At 36.4% G+C, this 18440-nt stretch overlaps 2 protein-coding genes across 7 annotated transcripts in view; one reads left to right on the top strand and one right to left on the bottom strand.

Moving 5' to 3' along the window:
* Positions 1–9460, bottom strand: part of LOC107045652 (aminopeptidase N) — a 26034-nt gene extending 16574 nt beyond the window's left edge. The window contains exons 1-8 of one of the 2 annotated variants that reach the window (XM_015267978.1): positions 9203–9460; positions 6729–7003; positions 5770–5964; positions 5476–5631; positions 4248–4580; positions 1383–1533; positions 1133–1259; positions 813–903 (exon numbers count right to left, since the gene is read on the bottom strand). In XM_015267978.1, the coding sequence (XP_015123464.1) occupies positions 813–903; positions 1133–1259; positions 1383–1533; positions 4248–4580; positions 5476–5631; positions 5770–5964; positions 6729–7003; positions 9203–9265 (1391 nt within the window). In that variant the 5' untranslated portion in view covers positions 9266–9460. The remainder of the gene's footprint in view (positions 1–812; positions 904–1132; positions 1260–1382; positions 1534–4247; positions 4581–5475; positions 5632–5769; positions 5965–6728; positions 7004–9202) is intronic. The other variant, XM_015267979.1, reaches the window with a different exon arrangement.
* A 2261-nt stretch (positions 9461–11721) lies between these two features.
* Positions 11722–18440, top strand: part of LOC107045653 (aminopeptidase N) — a 28244-nt gene continuing 21525 nt past the window's right edge. The window contains exons 1-4 of one of the 5 annotated variants that reach the window (XM_015267982.1): positions 11722–11810; positions 11933–12008; positions 15959–16158; positions 16796–17129. In XM_015267982.1, the coding sequence (XP_015123468.1) occupies positions 11960–12008; positions 15959–16158; positions 16796–17129 (583 nt within the window). In that variant the 5' untranslated portion in view covers positions 11722–11810; positions 11933–11959. Of the gene's footprint in view, positions 12009–15649; positions 15669–15711; positions 15887–15958; positions 16159–16795; positions 17130–18440 lie in introns of those variants that run through there. The other 4 variants (XR_001461470.1, XM_015267981.1, XM_015267984.1 and 1 more) reach the window with 4 other exon arrangements.

The raw sequence follows: 18440 nt of genomic DNA, 5'->3' as shown, positions 1-18440 counted from the left end.
TATAAAAATACAACTGCGTGAAACACAGGCGTATCAAAATGCAACTGCGTGTAACACAGGTGTATAAAAATACAACTGCGTGAAACATACATGTGTATAAAAATACAACTGCGTGAAACACACAGGTGTATAAAAATACAACTGCGTGAAACACACAGGCGTATAAAAATGCAACTTGCTTGAAACACACAGGTGTATAAAACTTCAACTGCGTGAAACACACAGGCGTATCAAAATGCAACTGCGTGAAACACACAGGTGTATAAAAATACAACTGCGTGAAATACACAGCAGTATGAAAATTCGGCTGCGTGAAACACATAAACTTCACGCATGCGTGGAGTGTATGGAGTGTACGGGAGTGATTCACGCAATGGTGCGAATAGTCACGGCCTTTTGAAATTGTTCAAATTAAAACATGCAATTTTCCGTAATTGTCCATCAATCTCGGTAGTAAGTGGATTCAGGAGAAAATACTTGAAGCCACACAGCAAAAACGAATGTTTGAATTTCACACACCTTTTGACATTTTTCAGACACTAATAAACGTCTGAATAAAATGCGAAATTGTTTGAATTTTAAAGATGAATTAAGATGTTTAGGCACCTGCTTGTCTGCAATTTAGACAAATTTTTATTTTATTCAGAAGTTTTTTAGTGTCTGAAAAATGTCTACAAAAGGCGGTTGAAATTCAGACATTCGTTTTTGCTGTTCATTCTTTGCGAGAAAAGTCCTCAGCTACGAAGAATGTTTTATAATTGATCACAGGTATTCTACTTAAAGTCAACAAGAACAGAAGAAAAATTGTTTACTTTTTGGATGATTCATGAATAAGCCTCTGTACTCCCTTCCTGAACATTTCCTCTCCCAACGTATAGTTAAACATACGGAAGACGAGTTCAGCTGTGGAAAATAAGATGACATTTTTTTTTAATGAAAGAAACAACGCAATTCACTGAAGACGAAAATACGAAAATTATAAGTTATGAAGTACTGAGTCTTCACGTTTGCTTGAGACCGATAATAACAGAGATAAACGAGGAAAAAGAATCACAAGGTATGAAGCACTCAACAATTCTTCACACGTGCATAACCGCAAGTGATTACTAAAGTTTATTGAATTTTCGCTCACTCTTAGCGGAAACAGCCTCGTGCCTTATTCCAGCCACTCTTGAGAATGGAAAAGTTTTACCGAATTCGTAATAAAGAGAGTAGAGTAACGTCATTGGCCACTTGCCCTCCATTTCATTGGGATCGATCTGAGAACAATAAAAAGTATTGAAAAACGAGCATGAATAAAATTCGCAGTTTCGCGGTTTTTTTTGCTTCTGGTTCTCTTGTTTGATAATGCAGTTATTGCAAAACTTTGGAAAACCGCTTACGTCGACTGTTGTTTTCGAAGCGAGAAATGAGTTCAGTGCCTTGTTCACTTGGGCATCACTCCAACGGAAGGGAGTGACTCTCTGGCCAATCCATTGGTATATCAGTTCATATGCTGTATTCCATACTAGGGGACTGCTTAGTTCGCCCTCCCTATAATCAATTAGAACGAAGAATTGATGAAAACAGAAATTTTTGTCATTCCGGTCGTAAGACAGTGCTTTACGGACGCTACGCGTTATGATAAAATTTTTTTTTCGGCCTACACGGAGAGAAATATTCAGTAAAAATTACAGAACAATTCACGTAATCCGCAATGGGGAATCCTTTTCCGGAAATTTTTATAAGAATGGAAGAGACGAAATCTGAAACGTTCAGTGAATTCTCAGGTTCAGCCGGGATTTGAACTCGGAACCTTTCGCATGTGAGGCAACGAACTTACCCACTGCGCCAAGCCACCGGACACCGATCAAAGTACGAAATTGTCATGTAATTTTTCCCGAAGTAAAATTTTACAGAAACTTGCCGACTTATTATGCCTCCAAAATAAAAAATTCTTAAACGTTCAACATCTTTTATGAATCTAGTGAGTTATTTCTACGTTCCGTTCCGTAAAATTTTTCAATCGTTGGAGCAAAATTACGGAACGACTTGTCCCCAAGGCGGTGAGTCATCAGATGGGAATGTACGAAAAAATAGCCGAAGGAAAAAATCGCCGATGGGTAGTAACACGCGTTGGGTATAGGAACCGACAAAATGACCGGTCATTTTCGGTCATTCTTTCCGCCTACCATCAAACGGGTGGTTCATTTGTACGGAACCAATCGTAGAATTTATGTAGCGATTCGCACAATTTCAGTTCCAACTGACACTTTTTATTGAATTTTACTTCGCTCGCAGATTACGTTTCGAAACGTAATTTTTACGTTCTTTTTTCTGGTAATTTTTATTGAATTTTTCTCTCCGTGTAATAACGAAATGTACTATACCTACATCATTGTTATTCTATCCCTACAACATTGTTAGGGAAAAATGAAAATTTCATAGTCAATTCAGTGGTCATTTTCGATAAACTGATATTGAAGGCGATTAAGGTATTTTATTCGAAAAATGTCAATAATGACATTCATCTGGAATCAATATAAGATGCGTAGAATCACAATTGGATTATCTATGAATTATCCTAAAATTTTTCTCGATTTCCTATTCAAGTTTTTAACAATCGACAATATTCTGAAAATTCGATGGAATTCCAAATATGTAAGGAGCAAGCAGCCGAAAATTTCACAAATTAGGCTGAATTCTTACTAGAAACATAAATATTCGACCCCAACTTACGTGAAAGTTTCAATTAATTGAAAAACGACATTATGACACGATTCAAGTGAAACAAAAATTGTTGTTTACAATTTTTTTAATTAGCTTTTGTTTATCAACTTTTTTTTTTCTTATTCGGAGTACTGATGAGAATAATAACTTTGCATTCAGTAGAATGAAAAATTATTGAGAAGTTTTGACAGGAGAAGATTTTGGCAATGGATTTATTGAAAAGAAAATGAAATAGCAAAATTCAAACTCTGGACGACGGCTCAGGGGGAGACCCAGAGGGGGAAAAAGGAAAATGTGTGCGGAGACAGGTGGACCGGCGACGATTGATTGCTGAATCAATCGAAAAAATGAAAAAAGAAAAGTGTCATCGCCCTAATCTAATCAATTGAATTGTAGATGGAGTATTTCAAATAACTTGAAAAGAGAACTGCGGATAAGATTAGTGAAAATTATTAATATTATCGTCTCAATATGAGGAGAGAACATAGACTCAACAATGACGAGGTATTAGTTTGTCCGGGGACAAGCTGACTAGTGGACGTTAAGATCCAGTTGTAACAGGGGAGTGGGATTCATCTGTGCAGGTAGTCGATAAACTATATAGCGGTTTCAAATATCCGTGAATTTTTCGCACCGCATGTTCTTTCCTACCGAATAGAAAATTATTATTCTCATCAGTACTTCTAATAATAAAGAACCTTGATAAACAAAAGTGATTAAAACAAAGTTGCTAAAAAATTTTTTTTTTGCTTGAATTGCGTCAAATAGTTGTTTTTCGGCTGTTTCATTTTGCCCCGCTGTTTTATTTAATCCCACTCTTCCTTAAGGAATTTATGGCGTTGTCTTGAGAGAAACAAAAAAAGTCAACATATTGATAATTTTTTATAAATACGTTCTTTTATGTATTAAGAAGTCACGTGCGAAATCTCAGATAGCCTAGGAGAAAGACAACAACGGAAATAATTTATAAAGTTGCAATTTATGCATGAGGTTAAATGGGGCATCGATAATTTCAGCGTTTTCCCTACATTATCGACCGGTCGGCAACATGGGAACACTGCTGAAATTATCGATGCCCCATTCAACTGCATGCATAAATAGCAACTTCAGAAATTATTTCCGTTGTTGTCCTTCTCCTAGGCTACCTGAGATTTGGCACGTGATTTCTTAATACATAAAAGAACGGATTTACAAAAAATTATCAATATCTTGACTTTTTTTTCTCTCGAGACAACGCCATAAATTCCGTAATACTGGTGAGAAAAAGGCGGTTTTTTGCGCGCGAAGCGTGGAAAAAGTGCACTTTTTTCACTTGTATCATTAAAGTAACTACTAATACTTCTTGAAGTGTGCCGGGTTTCCAGAGTTATTTGTTGGTTGAAGAAACTCACCACTTAAATCTTTTTGATACTTGTTTTGGATAAAATTCTTGCATGTCGTACGATAGCTGTATGTATCAGGTATTAAACCAAGTGGAAACACCAAGAAAAACATTCTCACAAAATACCAATCATGCAGATAAAACGAAATAAACACACCTGAAGAACATGAGTCCCCAGTTATCAGAAGGCTTTGTGGCTGTGTACATGGGCATTGCCACAATATCCAGCTTCGAAAGTCCAATGGAGATATTAAAGTAATGCTGAAGATAGTTGACAATAGTCACAATTTTATTGGGCACTTTTGACAGGGTACTCAGGTATTCCCTTCTCCCCCAGACTTTAATCTCCAGGGGCTTACGAGTCTCCGAAGGATTCACTGATCTAGTTGGAGATATGCTCTCAAAGTCGGATATCATAAAGGCGAGTTGGTACGTCGACATTTCTGGGGTTTTTTCGAAGACATCTTTCATCAGAGTTGGATCATTGGGACTTGAAAAAAATCATCTTATCATCGTTTCTATATTTTAAACATCATCATACCATTTGAAGATAGTTGCAATACATTTGATCGAATTGATATATTGCTGCCGTCTGCGGAATTGATGAGTTCAGCGAAATATGTTATGGGATTTTTTTGTAGAGAATATGGTAGATTAGAAAAATAGTATATTATGTCATCAGGCGATAAAACTCGCCTTCGGCTCGGATTATGATGCCACATTCGTCAGATAATGCTTTTATCGCCGTGTGACATACGATATTTTATGACGCAACCTCGCTTCGCTTGGTTAGGTCGCTGTTTTCGGGCCTAATGACATAATAGTATATTTCGTCATTAGGCCGAAAAAAACTTTTCTGGCGAATATGAGGTTTGCAGCACGAGCCGAAGGCGAGGGCTGCCATCATATTCGTCAGAAAAGTTTTTTTTGGCCGTATGACGAACAATATTTTTTTCTGTACTGCTTCTCACGATTTCTCGTCTGGGAATTGGTATTACATACTTCCCAAACTCGAAAACTTGAAAATCACTACAGAAAAATATTGTTCCTGGCCTGTTGGGATGGGGTTTTTTACTCGTGTGGTTGGCCAGTCCTCGCCTACGGCTCGGAGGCGAGCGTAAACGAGGACTGGCCTACCACACGAGTAAAAAACCCCATCGCAACAGCCCAGGAACAATATTTTTCTGTAGTGATTTTCAAGTTTTCGAGTTTGGGAAGTATGTAATACCAATTCCCAGACGAGAAATCGTGAGAAGCAGTACAGAAAAAAATATTGTTCGTCATTCGGCCTTGGTGTGATTCATCGCAACAGGCCGAAAAAATCAGTGTCGCACGGTCGCGTACACTGATCAGACTAGAGTTAATTTAATATTTGCAATACTTACACTTCAACAGTATAATTAAGCGGTGTATTAGACCTAGAAATCATCTTCACCGGCCTGATGATACTCAGCTCAAACATAGCTTTGTACTCCGGTTCATCGATGCAAGGGAACAGCCGCCTCGCATTATTGAGCCTCAGATGCGTTGCGATGAACGTGCTGACAATTGTACGTCGTTTGAACCATTGTGTATCTCAAATTATTAGTAACTGACCCCTGAACTAATCTACTCGGGAACAATGGATGTCTACTCTATCCTACTCTAAAGTTGTCAGATTTATTCTTCAAAAAACTTACTGCTCCTGGGCTTGAGTGTCTAGGTATGAGTTCATAAAAATCCCGGCACTCTCGCTAGAAGTAACGTTCCCAGTGTAGGTGATGTTCAACTGGCATTTACGACCTGGTACGAACCACTGCTCCAGGTCGATGTTGTATTCAGATTTCTGGCAGTTGTGCTGCCTTCGAGCAATGTCTGCTGGCTCCCACGTATCTCTACAAACATTTTCACTCTAGAATCAATTTTTCCGATGCATTATTCAAGAATTAGATGAATTTCCGTCGGCATTCGTGTAATATGTTGACTAATAAAATCTTTTATGGTTTTAAATTTGAATAATGTGGTGAAAATTCATTCTTATTCAATTGCTGATGAAATTGAATAATTTTATTTTCCTTGGGGAGTATACTTCTTTCTCTTTATAATCAGCCCAGATAGAGCTCAGTTATTCAATTTATTCCTGAATTGGGAATATTAAAAAAAATGTCTGAATTGTCCAATTTACCCCATCCATGGAAATCCCTTGACTGGAATTTATGAAATTTTTTTTCGCTTGAATTTTTCAATGAGAGAAGGAACCAAATGAAGTGAAGAAAGTTTGGAAAATTTGTGCCGAAGAATTTCTACAGAAAATGTCTGAATGGAATAAGTTCTATAAAAAATATAAATCTATAAAATATTGCTGAGAAATTTTTCGTATGTGTATGCCATTACTTCACGTATGAAAAAAATTAATAGCAAAATTAGCGGTTGATCTAAGGGATTTATTGAAATTCTATTTATAACGTGAGAAGTTAATACATTTTTATAATCTTATACAAATTTTTGAACATGAATTTTCCAAAGTTCCGCGCTGCCACGTCGGCACTGAACTGATCCAAGAAAATAAAAGGAATAGCAAAAATGAGTTCATCAAAATTGCCTCCAATTACCACCCTAGGGGCGTTAACAGTCCTAAATCATTTAGAATATTGCTCACGTGGTATTGACATTCAAACACTTGACGGTGACATCAGTAATATTGAGATCTTCGTGTGCATCAAGCTTGATCCGCGACCCTTCAGTCGGCCAAACCCCGAGGATAGAAACTCGTCCCCTGAATGTTCCATTTTTCGTTGACGGATGGATCTCCAACTGGTAACTAATGGGCTTCAAATCTCTCGGCATTCTGTACGCCGGGAGTTTGAGGACATCGTTGAAATCGATACTCCTCTTCGATCTACTTCTATTCTGTAACCAACAATGCGAACATCCCTGCAATTGATCATTTATTATATTCTTCTTTCCATCTAGATCATTTATGTAGGGTCTCTTAACTATTTTTGAAGATCATTAATTTTACATATAATAAATCTGTTCTTTTGTTCGCGACGCACGTAAAAACGTCTGGATGGATTTTAATGGGACTTTGACTGTTGCTTAGTTTATGATCGGTATTCGAAAATAGACTATAAATTACTGCACTAAGTTGTATACAAGGGTATAACTTTTGAATAATTTCAGAAAATTCACTGTTTTGTTGGAAAAATCGAGAAATGTATCGGGTTTTTTGCAGAAAATTCTCTGATTTTCTAGAAAAAAAGAAAATTATTTTTCTTCTTGAAATCCATAAAACTTTTTGGAACACTACGCAAATTTTTGTGGAAGGAAAAGCAAGAGCAACATTTGGGGCACAGCTAGTCGTTAAATATTTTTTCGTAAAGTCGTAAAAGTGAAAATCACTGCGGAAAAATATCGTTTACGACTAGTGCCATGGGGGTTTTTTACTCGCGTGGAGTTCGCGTCCGAGCTGAAGGTAAGGACTGGCCAACCACGCGAGTAACAAACCCCATGGCACTCGTCCTGAAATATTGCTATTCCTTTTTCAAATTTTTATGTCACTAAGCCTGAGAAATCGTTATCTAACACAGCACAGTGAGCCTTGTGGGCCTTTCGGGCCCAATGACGTAAAATATTGTATGTGACACGGCCATAAAAGTATTATTATTTCATTCATGTCATTATAGTTCTCGTCTTCGGCTCGGATCATAAAGTCACATTCGTCAGATAATACTTCCTCTGATAACATAATATACTATCTTTATATTTTACGATTTGTCTCTACATTTTACGATAGCTCGGTACTGGCCAATAATGGGCTACACCTCGGCCAATCTTTGCTCATTCCTCATCTCCTACCAGAGTGGTGACACCTGTATCAGAATAGCTATTTTCATCCCACTGTCCGTAAAACGTCGCTTACGGACACTGTGAAGAAAAATTATGTTCGTCACTCTGCCGAAAACAACTTTTCTGTACTGACCCTCACTTTTCCCAGTCCGGAGATTGGCATTAACCCTCCCCCGAACTGGCAAAAGTGAAAGTCACTACAGAAAAATATCGTTCGCGCCTAGTGCCACAGGGGTTTTCGACGAGTGTGATTGGCACCCCTCGCCTTCAGCTCGGCGTGCCAACCTCGTACTCATCGAAAACTCCAGTGGCACTCGACGCGAAATACACTATTTCTAACTCGTATGATTGCATTCCTCGGTTTCGCCTCGGTCTGCAACCCTCACACTCGTCAGAAATGTTTTTGTGCCGAAAATAGCTATTTTTCAAGACCGAAAACTTTTTGAAAAGTAGTTTTCGGCCGAACGACAAACATAATTTTTCTTCCCAACGTCCGTAAACGCCGTTTGATGGATACCAAGTGTCTGGAAAACAACGTTTTACGAACAGCGTAATGGAAATAAATGGATCCCCTTGAGTGATTCGATGATCATTTACACCAGCATCTTAAGGAAATGCAACAAAAAACCTTCTTCGTCAGAAATTGTTCCCCCTACAAAGAAATTCTTGCGGCATTCTCTCCTAAAACAACTCTCTAAATAGGCGCACGGTTAAAAATCTTTGTCCGAAATTTCCGGCACACTTTTCGGAAATTATTATCGAATTTAATTACAACTGAAATTTCAAGGAATTTCATCATTGAAAATTCAGAATTTTGTGGAAAAATCAAAGAGAACTGTAAATCTCAGTTCCAATTTCCCCTGGAAATAAATAGAAAACCAGAAAATTCTGGTAAATATATTCTTGAATTTTCAGGACAGTGACACTGAATCCGATTTAGGGAGAAAAAAATATTGAAATCTGAGATTTCACTGAAAATTCAATATAATTTGGCACTGAATATTCATATTAGATTGTAAATCCAATTAAATTAAGGAATTCTTGTCTTTCTGCTGCTTAAAATTCTGGAATTTTATTAAATTTTCAGTGAAACTTCCAATTTCATTTTTTTTACCCTAAATCGCATTCAGTGTCACTGTCCCGATAATTAGTAGTCCATGAAATTTCATTTTTTTTTTCAAACAGTGTGATCCTAAAATTGAAAAATATTTCTCTTTTCACCACTTCACTGCTTAATGATCAAGTTCTACCATCAAATTCTCATATTTTCAGAAAAAATCTTACTTCCGGGTAGACATCAGAGACAGTAAGTGCAGCACATAGGATCAGAGAGGCTACCAGCCTCATTTTGCAATCACTTTCGCCTCACTAATTTAATCCAAATTAAAAATCCAAGAATCAATCAAACTCAATCACGAATGATCATCAACCAAATTTAAATTATTCTCTGCTAAATTCAGGTGATTTTAGAATAATAACTAGTGTTATAAAATGATAACCGTGATAGCACGTAGCTCTCGGTCAACTGGTCAATGTATGTCTCTCCACCCTTCCTTGGGATCCATTCAATTAAAAAAAAATGATTTGAGCAAAATAAAGGTGGCACCTCGTGACCGGTCGTGGCTCGTGAAGCCCAGGCACGGATTGGCCCTTAACCACTTTATCATAACGCTAGTAATGGCCTCACGTTTGTGGTACGAACTCGTGATGATTATCCAATTGGAAACTTTGCCTACGTCAATGGCTCAATTCGGTGTCACTGATGTAGAGGAAAAAAAAATATGCCTAGGGAAGGGGGAACCTTTTTGAATGGGTAAAGAGGACGAGTTGAATCACTGTTGATGTTCTGATTCTGTCTTATTAGATTGAGGGAGGGGAGTTGAACGGAAACTGTTGGTTTACCTGTGATTTTCTAGAATTATAAATTATTGTAGGCTTTAACGGATGTTGACGGGAGGTTTATCCATCATTTGCATTGCGAGTGGATATAATTGCATATATGAGAAAAAAATTCATAAGAAAAAATCTAGTGTGTTGAAAATTATATTTGTTTTTCGCTGTTTTTTTAGATAGAAATGTTTAGAGGAAGATATTTTTCAAGAAAAAGTAATCGATTTTGATGTTTTTCGCATTTTTCTCTGCTCCTATGGGCCGTAGAAGAAAAAGGGCCTAAAATGCACAACTTATCCCTCTTGTTGGTATGCAACAAAACTATCAAGAAATATCCGATAATTTTGAAGGTCTTGGGGTATTACAACTGGTCATAATTTTCTGTGACAATAAATAGATGCTTTTACGCGGGATGAAAGTACTCGTAGAAGGTCATCATACATGGAAATGTATTTATTCATCACAAAAAGTCGTTCTAAATTATGAACGATAACATTGATACTACAATATTGATCAAAATGTAATAAGAGAAAGTGAATTGTCTTGTTGAAGATTCAATGAATAATACAATCTGTTGTGTCATTTTTATTTGTATCCCAAAAACAAAAAATTGACTCTGAAGTAAAAAAATTTTTACTCGAATGAAAATAACATTGTCCTTCCATTCTAATAACACCAATTATGATCGTCGATCTCCTCAAGTTCTTAAACAAGGAAAATTGCTCTTTAACGCACGTACGGGGCCTTTCTGATACCAATTCTACCACAAGCTCAATACTCTTCGCATCCCATATTTTCTGATGAATGAAAAAGTATAAATAAAATATATAATTGGAGCTACAGTATTCACCTTCCCAATGGTATTAGTCCGATTGTATTATCTGCCATAGTTTCGGAAATATTCAATTTTGAAAAGAGCCGTGCGTTTTGGCATGGGTCGGTGTGACATACCGAGCCCGTACGTGGAGGGGTTAATGAGAAAAAAAGTAAATGTTAGGAGATTATGAACAATTATGAAATGAGAAAAACATTGTGTACACACAGCATTGTTAGAGATTTTTCGAAATTTCATGTAAAATATAGTAGTAGCACTCATCAGAGGGACATTGAATCCGATTTAAGGAAATCTAAAGAAAGGAAAATCGAATCTAACAGGAAAAAGGGCATAATGAAAAGGCATTAACACGTTAGGTGGCGCTAGTACAGAGGAGGGCAAAGAGTACTCATCGAGTGATCGTCGTAGCTCCCGGACCCAATTATCTCAGTTACAATAGCTTGAATAGGCCCTTGTGGATCGGGCGTAGAAATTTTATGACTCCCTTTATAGGGCCTCCTGCGAGTGATTTCCCGCTTGAGTCAGCCTGGAGAGGAGTGAGGGGTAGTGTGGTAGTCCGGAGAGCACGGTAAAATTGAAACTTCTGGAATATGTATTTTGTTTAAAACACATTTTAAATAAAAACTCCTGAGTTGAGAAAAATTACTAATCGTTGCTGTGAGGACTTGCTGGGAGGAATTTAAAGTAGACATACGTGAACATGTTTTTTGTATAACTAAACAAAAATATATATATACCTAAAATTTCTGAAGTTCCTAAAAATCACGAATAAATGGAAAAATTCAGCCCTTTCCCTCATTTGTATTGGATATCTTTTTCATCTCCTCAAAGTGACTTTTTTTCAGGAAACAATGCGGCTAGTAACACAAAAAATCCAAAACGGGAATTTGACGATTAGCTTCCATTCGGAAGTAAAACCTCTTCCAATGAATCATCTACTGTTCCATCCTCCTCAGCACACCTCCATCGATTCAAATTTTTATCTCCCGGGTACAGTTAACACATAACACCTAAGTCTGACGTAAAACCCAAGAATCGTCGTTGCATTGGCATGATGTACGTTGGGAGGGGGAGGTCATAACACTGCACGTCGAATGAACCAGCATCAAGCCTACTGACCGCAGGTGGAAATACTGGCTAATTGCGCTCTACCTGTCAGACAATTGCGTAGGTGATTCCTTGTGGTTGTGGGCTCGTCTCCACAGTGGAATAATACATGTACATTTTGCACGGTGCAGAGTGGAGAAATTGTTGAGAGTGAATTTTAATCTGATTAAAATTATTCCTAGAGCCTTCCCACGAGATTAAAATTACACATGAGGCGAGGCTCGGTGAGCACTTGGGAGCCATGGGCCCGACGAAATTGTAAGTTCTTAATCCTTTATATTTCTTCCTGCACTCATGAAGAAAAAGATTCCTGTTTATTATTTTAAAATGCATCATCATTCTCTTCATTCTTTAAAAATAGAAAAAATCAAATTATCTTCAAGGCAACAACAGATTGCTGAAATCATCGTCAATTAGCATCGTTGCATCGTTCACGAAATTGAGGGAGTCTTACATGCAATTAATAAGTACTTAACGAGGCACAAAAAAGTGCGAAAAATAGTGTTAATATTGAGGGAGAAAAATGTGTGTTATCGGGAACGTAGGTGTGCCGGCGATTATGCATGGCAATTGCAATTCCCCGGGTTATAAACTACCGCCCGGTGTCGAGTAACCCAGTTTTATATGGCGATATTGGTATCGATAGGACGATAGAGTCAGTGGATTAAAAAAATAATTGAAATTTGTGAGTTTTTTCGAGATATCATTTAATGTGGGTAAATATGCCTATAGGGAATAAGAAATTTGGTGATCATGATGCCATCATTGCCTGAATTGGAGTACTATGAAACTTTTAAAGATTGTACGAATTTTTCTTTCATTTATATTAGGTTTAGCCTTTGTTTGAAAATTCCGGGTTTTCCTTCTTATGCAATAATCTACGAGAGAATGAGGACGTGCTTTATCGTTTGAGCCGTATCATAAACTAAAACGCTTGTACAACACATGAAAAATGTTAATTTTTTTCTCATTCGAGTTCTGGTAAGGTCTAAATTGTGAAGAAACTATTTTGAAAACTAATTGAGAAATATCTGATAAATTAGTGGGTTTACACTGAGAGAAAAATTTACTTCTCCCAAGAAAAACAGAGAAAATTTTCTTGACACAAGTAATCAAATGAAGGTTTTGTATGGGACAGTTGAATATTTACTTGTGCTGAGAAAATTTATTTCTCACAAATAAATTTTTTTCTCAGTGTAGAAGAAAACTTCGGAAGATACTTTTTTTGAAAACTTGATTCTCCACGAAGATCCTCGGATGATTTTTGAAACTGATGTATAAAAAAATTTCATAGAAAAGTCTAGTCCACTCGAAGGTCTCGGGTTAATGAAAATAGCCTTCGGGATACTCTTGATATAGTACGGGATACCTGAAAAAGTGAGAATTTTTTTTGATCCAACACATTTCGCCCAATACTTCAAGGTAAAACGTAGTGTTTCGTGTTTCTGGCTTTGGAACAGGGGCAAAACAGACAGTTCTAATTCTAATTTTTTGATGAATTCTATTCGTCAAAATATTCCTTATGATAATATCTATCAAATCAGACCATAAAACGCTTAGCTAACTATTGCGAGTGACCCTATAATTGACATTTTTTCATTTTTGTGATAAAATTGATGTGAACACGATACGCTTCAAAAAATTGAGATAGCAAGTTGAAATTTGGTAGGATTCTTGCTCTCACTGTATTACACGCTGAAATGTCAAATGGGCGAAATCGAATGAGAAGATACTCAATTTTTTGTGTAAAACGACATTGTTTAATATTTCAAAAACTATTCATCCGATTTCAATTTTTTTCTTAAGAATATTCATCTGGATGTCTGCTATCTAGTTATTTTCAAATATACTCTTCTCAAACAAGTCTTGTTTGGGCCAACAAAATCTCTAGTTGAAAATTGCCAAAAAAGAATTCGTTTGGTTCGAATTTAAAAGTCTCAAACATGAATAATTGCTTTGCTTCCGACAGCAACGAAATTTTTCGCTTAAACGGTCACACCAGACGGGACCTTTTCAGGATGAAAATATCTAATGTAGAGGAAAATTTATCAACAAATATTTTATCCCTAAGTTACAAGATTGCTATCATAGCATTATTATTGTTTCATTTGAGGGTTTATTTGTTGTCTGTGATTATTAGATAGCCGAAACAAAATCTCTTATTTCGCATAAAACACAAATTTTTCGGGAGCAAAATAAGTATGGGAGTATCGAATAACGAAGGAGTAGTGCTAGAAATGACGTTTCTTGGGTGTACAGAGAATGCAATTTTTTTTTCAACTACTAAATCCATTTTTGGGACAAAAATTTTTCATCTCGCCGCACTCTCTGCATGTTTGGTACAAAAAAACTCTTTTTTGATAAATTAAAATCTTCACTTTTCCTTGTCCGGGGATTGGTATTGACCCTTCCCCAAACTTGTAAAACTGAAAATCACTACGGAAAAATATCGTTTACGCCTAGTGCCATGGGGTTTTTTTACTCGCGTAATTGGCCAGTCCTCGCCTTTGACTCGGACGCCAACTCCACGCGAGTAAAAAACCCCATGGCACTCGCCCTGAAATATACTATTCTTGGCACAAGTACGAGTTCTTTGAGAACTTTATGGTTTTTCTCTCAGTGTATATATCCGTTCCTACAAAGTTTTCGAGATACTGGCGTTTTTCGATTTTTCTTGATGTAAAAAATGTTTTTCTCATAAAATGATATATCGTTGTTCTATCATTGATTTTCACATGGAAACATTTCTTAAAAAGGGGTCGTTGTAGATATGCCTGCCTCACTAGATAAAATAGAAATTTAATTCTCAATTTTAGAAGGTGAAACGTTTCTAGGATCAGATCTTTTAAAAAAAGAATAATTTTTTTTCTATTAAACAATAAAATTTCTACGGGTCCATTCGAAAGCTTACTACCAATGCAATTAGTAAAAATAAAAAATGAAAAGGACAAATATGGCATCACACTGAGAGAAATATTCAATAAAAATTACATATCTTTTCTGTAATTCCGGAGCGAAATGTGGTTGTAGGAAATTTTACGGAACTGTCACGTAATTTTTACCTAAAATCACAGAATTTTTCCAGAGCGTTCCGTAATTTTTACCTGAATCTCCTGTGAAAAATTACGATACCGTCACTCAAATTTTCTGAGTCGATTCCGTAATCGGTGAGGGAACTGAGTTCTGTAATTTTTACTGAACATTTCTCTCCGTGGAAGTAACGTTCACATGCCTTCTGACAGAAAGGCTCGGCCCCCTGGTTATTTTGATTGGAAAAACGTTCTACAATAAATTGAAAAATTTCTGAAAAGTGCAATAGACTATAGTCTTACCTGAACGCTCTTCCGCACTTGTAAAGTGCTATAAAAAAAACATAAATAAGAATTCTCAAATAATGTGTTTTTACTGAGCTTCGATATGCTCTCTTAAACCCTTTAGGTCCACTGATGTCCATATAATAGTAATAAAAAAAACTAAATCCATTAAAAATTCCCGAATTATCTGACAAAAATCTCCAAAACTAAAACGGTTCCTGGATTTATCATCAGACATTTCTCATAGGCAATGGAATTCATCACGGAAAATGTCCTTTCACATTTTCAGCAAAACCCACTCTATCCACAGATATCCCAGACATAAGATAATGAATCTGTTGATTGATCTTGAAATCGTCAAAACTCATTACCGACTAACAGCATGTGTTATTAGAGACGCCGAGCCGGCTTCACCGGTGTATTATCGAACCTCCTGTGTAGCTGAAGAACAATGTGAATTCTCACGGTTCCCTGGTCACGCTCATCCACCTCCAGCATTGAACACTGCAATCGCGTTATAAATTCACAAACAAATTGAATATTCGAATTGTTTGAGTGGAGGTAAAAAAGAACGTGATTACCCGAGTCTGAGGCCACTGTGCAGGTAACTGGAGTTATGGCACACACTCGTGCTCAGTCTCGTTATCGACCAACTTCGTGAAATAATCGCTTGTTCCTGGAATTTCTCATCACTCTTTAACAATAAATAAAAGCATAAAAAACTGTTAAATGAATCAGTGGATACTCACAGATGTTTTATGCCTAAATAAGAAACAATCTCATGTTATTTCCTTCATTATCGAATAAATAAACAGAGAGAGAGTAATTAATGATCATTTGGATTGATTATTTTGATATGAATTATTGGGTTTTTCGCATTCATTTCGGTTTCAGCTGCCAATATGGCACAATTCGCATCGAGTAGACAAGAGTTTATGACAAGTGAGCCGGGATTGAATGGTATTGAGTATCAAAGGGGAGGTGGTTACTTCTTGTCACATAAGAAAATAGCTATCTTCATCACTGTGATTTTTCTATCGCTCGTGGCTGTCGGGTTTATTGGTGCTTATGCCGGTGCTATCCCAAAGAAAAAGGTGAGTCTTCCTTTAGCACATATACAACACAGATTTAGTTAAATTAGTTTAGATAAGAAAATTATTCTAGTGGCGTTTTTATATGGATTGTTTGGAGAATACCTTGGAAACTAATGGGTTCAGAGTAATGTGTCACGAAGAATTTTTTCGAAGGAAAGTCATTGTTATTTTTAAATAAAAGATTTACGTAAGAAAAAGCACAAAAAACTAGCGCATTCGTTGACAAATTTTATTGAAGTATTTTCTGTAGAAATTCCTCGGCCCAAATATTCTCGGGTTTTCGGTTTTTAATAAAACAAAACTGTGCTGAAAATTGAGAATATTAGATTAAAATCAAATCTTATCCAATCGAATCCAATAGAATTCTATGACAAATGCGCTCGCTTTCTTTGTAAAATTTTTTCATGTGTGTCTCTCGTAATTTAGTCTATAAATGAAATAATTTTTATTCTTTTTTCTGGAATAAATGAGAATATTTCCCCTATTTTTTGCTTTCATTCTTTTATTTGGAATTGTCTGTTTTTTAATTTAATCAAAAAGTTGATTCTTTTGAAATTATTATTATTTTTAGATTACTAATATTTTAAACATTTGTCATTTAATGTTTAATCATAGTTTTTGGTATTTATTTTTGAAGATATTCGATGCAACGGCATTGATAGCTGAAGACAAAGGCTCGGAGCCAGCAGATGCTGATAAATATTCCCTCTCATCCGAAATATTCCCCCTACGATATCAGATCGATTTGCTACCAACTCCCACTGACAATGGTGTCTCGGTGGTGGGTCACGTCATTGTGCAGTTTCATTACACTGGTTCAGCTAGTTTAGATCAAATTGTTCTCAATGCGAAGAGCATGAACATTACCAGCATGAGATTATTGGATTATAATACCGAAAATGAGGATGAGAAGAGGAGAAAAAGGGGAGGGGATGACGTACAATTCCCTGAATCTGAATTGCTTAGAAACGGTAACAATTTCGGGCAAATGTGCCAATTCATATTTCAATTACACATGGCAAAATTTTGTCTTTCTTTAGCACACATAGAATAAAGATTTAGTTAGATTGGATTAGATACGTAAAGCATTCTAGTGTTGTGTTTATATTATTTCAATTACACGTGACAATATTGCGAGTCTGAAAAAATCTCGTTCTTTTGGTACACTGATTGTGAGAAGGCAAGAGTTTTTTTTAGGAAGTACGTCAATGGCTCGAAAATTACCAAGCGCACAATATCTCATACTAAGAAAAAAAATCTTACGCCAAGAAATTTTATCTGAGGGCACTTGGTTCATATCAAGAAAACGAGTTCTCAAATCAATTCAAATGGTTTTTGCATTAAAATATTTTAGAATTGAGGCTAAAAAACTATTGAATGAATAAATTCAATTTTACTTGGTATGAGAAATCGCTTTCTTGTTATCAAGAAATTGTCCTCGTCTTTAGGACTAGTGCAAAATTTTTTGACGAAAGTTTTTTTTTCTTGGTGCAAGATATTTTGCTCTTGAAAATTTTCAAGCCACGAATTTCTTGATATAAGTACAGATGTACTTCTCAAAAAAGTTTGTTTTTATCAATGTAGGGAAGCGACACAGTTTCATCACGAGATTTTTTTCATTACAGATTTGATGTTCAGTCTTAACCCTCGTCCAATAATTCACTCAAAATCGAGTAACGTCTGATATATTTTTGAGAAATAATTTGCAGAGAATCAAAGTTTTGAGTTGATCTCTAGTTCTGTCACATTAGGAAAAGTTTCATAGAAAAATATAGTGCATTTGCAAGCCAATTGACTGGAAGCCTATTGACAAGTATATATTTCTTCGCCGATTCTATTGAAAAAACCGCAGATTTTGTCTAACCTATTTTTCTAATCCATCTTCTTTTTCAAATCACATAAACAATGTGCTGTAACACAACAACGAATAGGGCGATCCCCATCATATTCTGATAGAATCAAGTGGGTATTATTGTCAATTTTTTTAACCATGACTAATTCCATTTTGATGACAATTTTTTGCGTGATCGTTGAAAAATTGATTTTTGGAAAAATGTCAATTTTTTCGAATCTGTATGAAACATCGAATTTCAATTGGTGTCAATGAATAGAGCTTATTACCCCACGTACGAAAAAACTAATGGGCCGAGCTTGGCCCAAGCCCGGTGGCCGGCCTGCCGAACTTCGGGACCCGTTCCTCAACCGGGACCGCGCCGGACTTGGTTGAAACCTGGAATGATAACATCGGGCCAGGTCTGGGCGCCCATCTCGGCCCAGCGTTG

The sequence above is a fragment of the Diachasma alloeum genome, unplaced genomic scaffold (genome assembly GCF_001412515.2).
Source record: "Diachasma alloeum isolate Michigan unplaced genomic scaffold, Dall2.0 Dall_scaffold_01035, whole genome shotgun sequence".
NCBI classification, from domain to species: domain Eukaryota; kingdom Metazoa; phylum Arthropoda; class Insecta; order Hymenoptera; family Braconidae; genus Diachasma; species Diachasma alloeum.
This window is presented reverse-complemented; position numbering and strand designations above follow the sequence as displayed.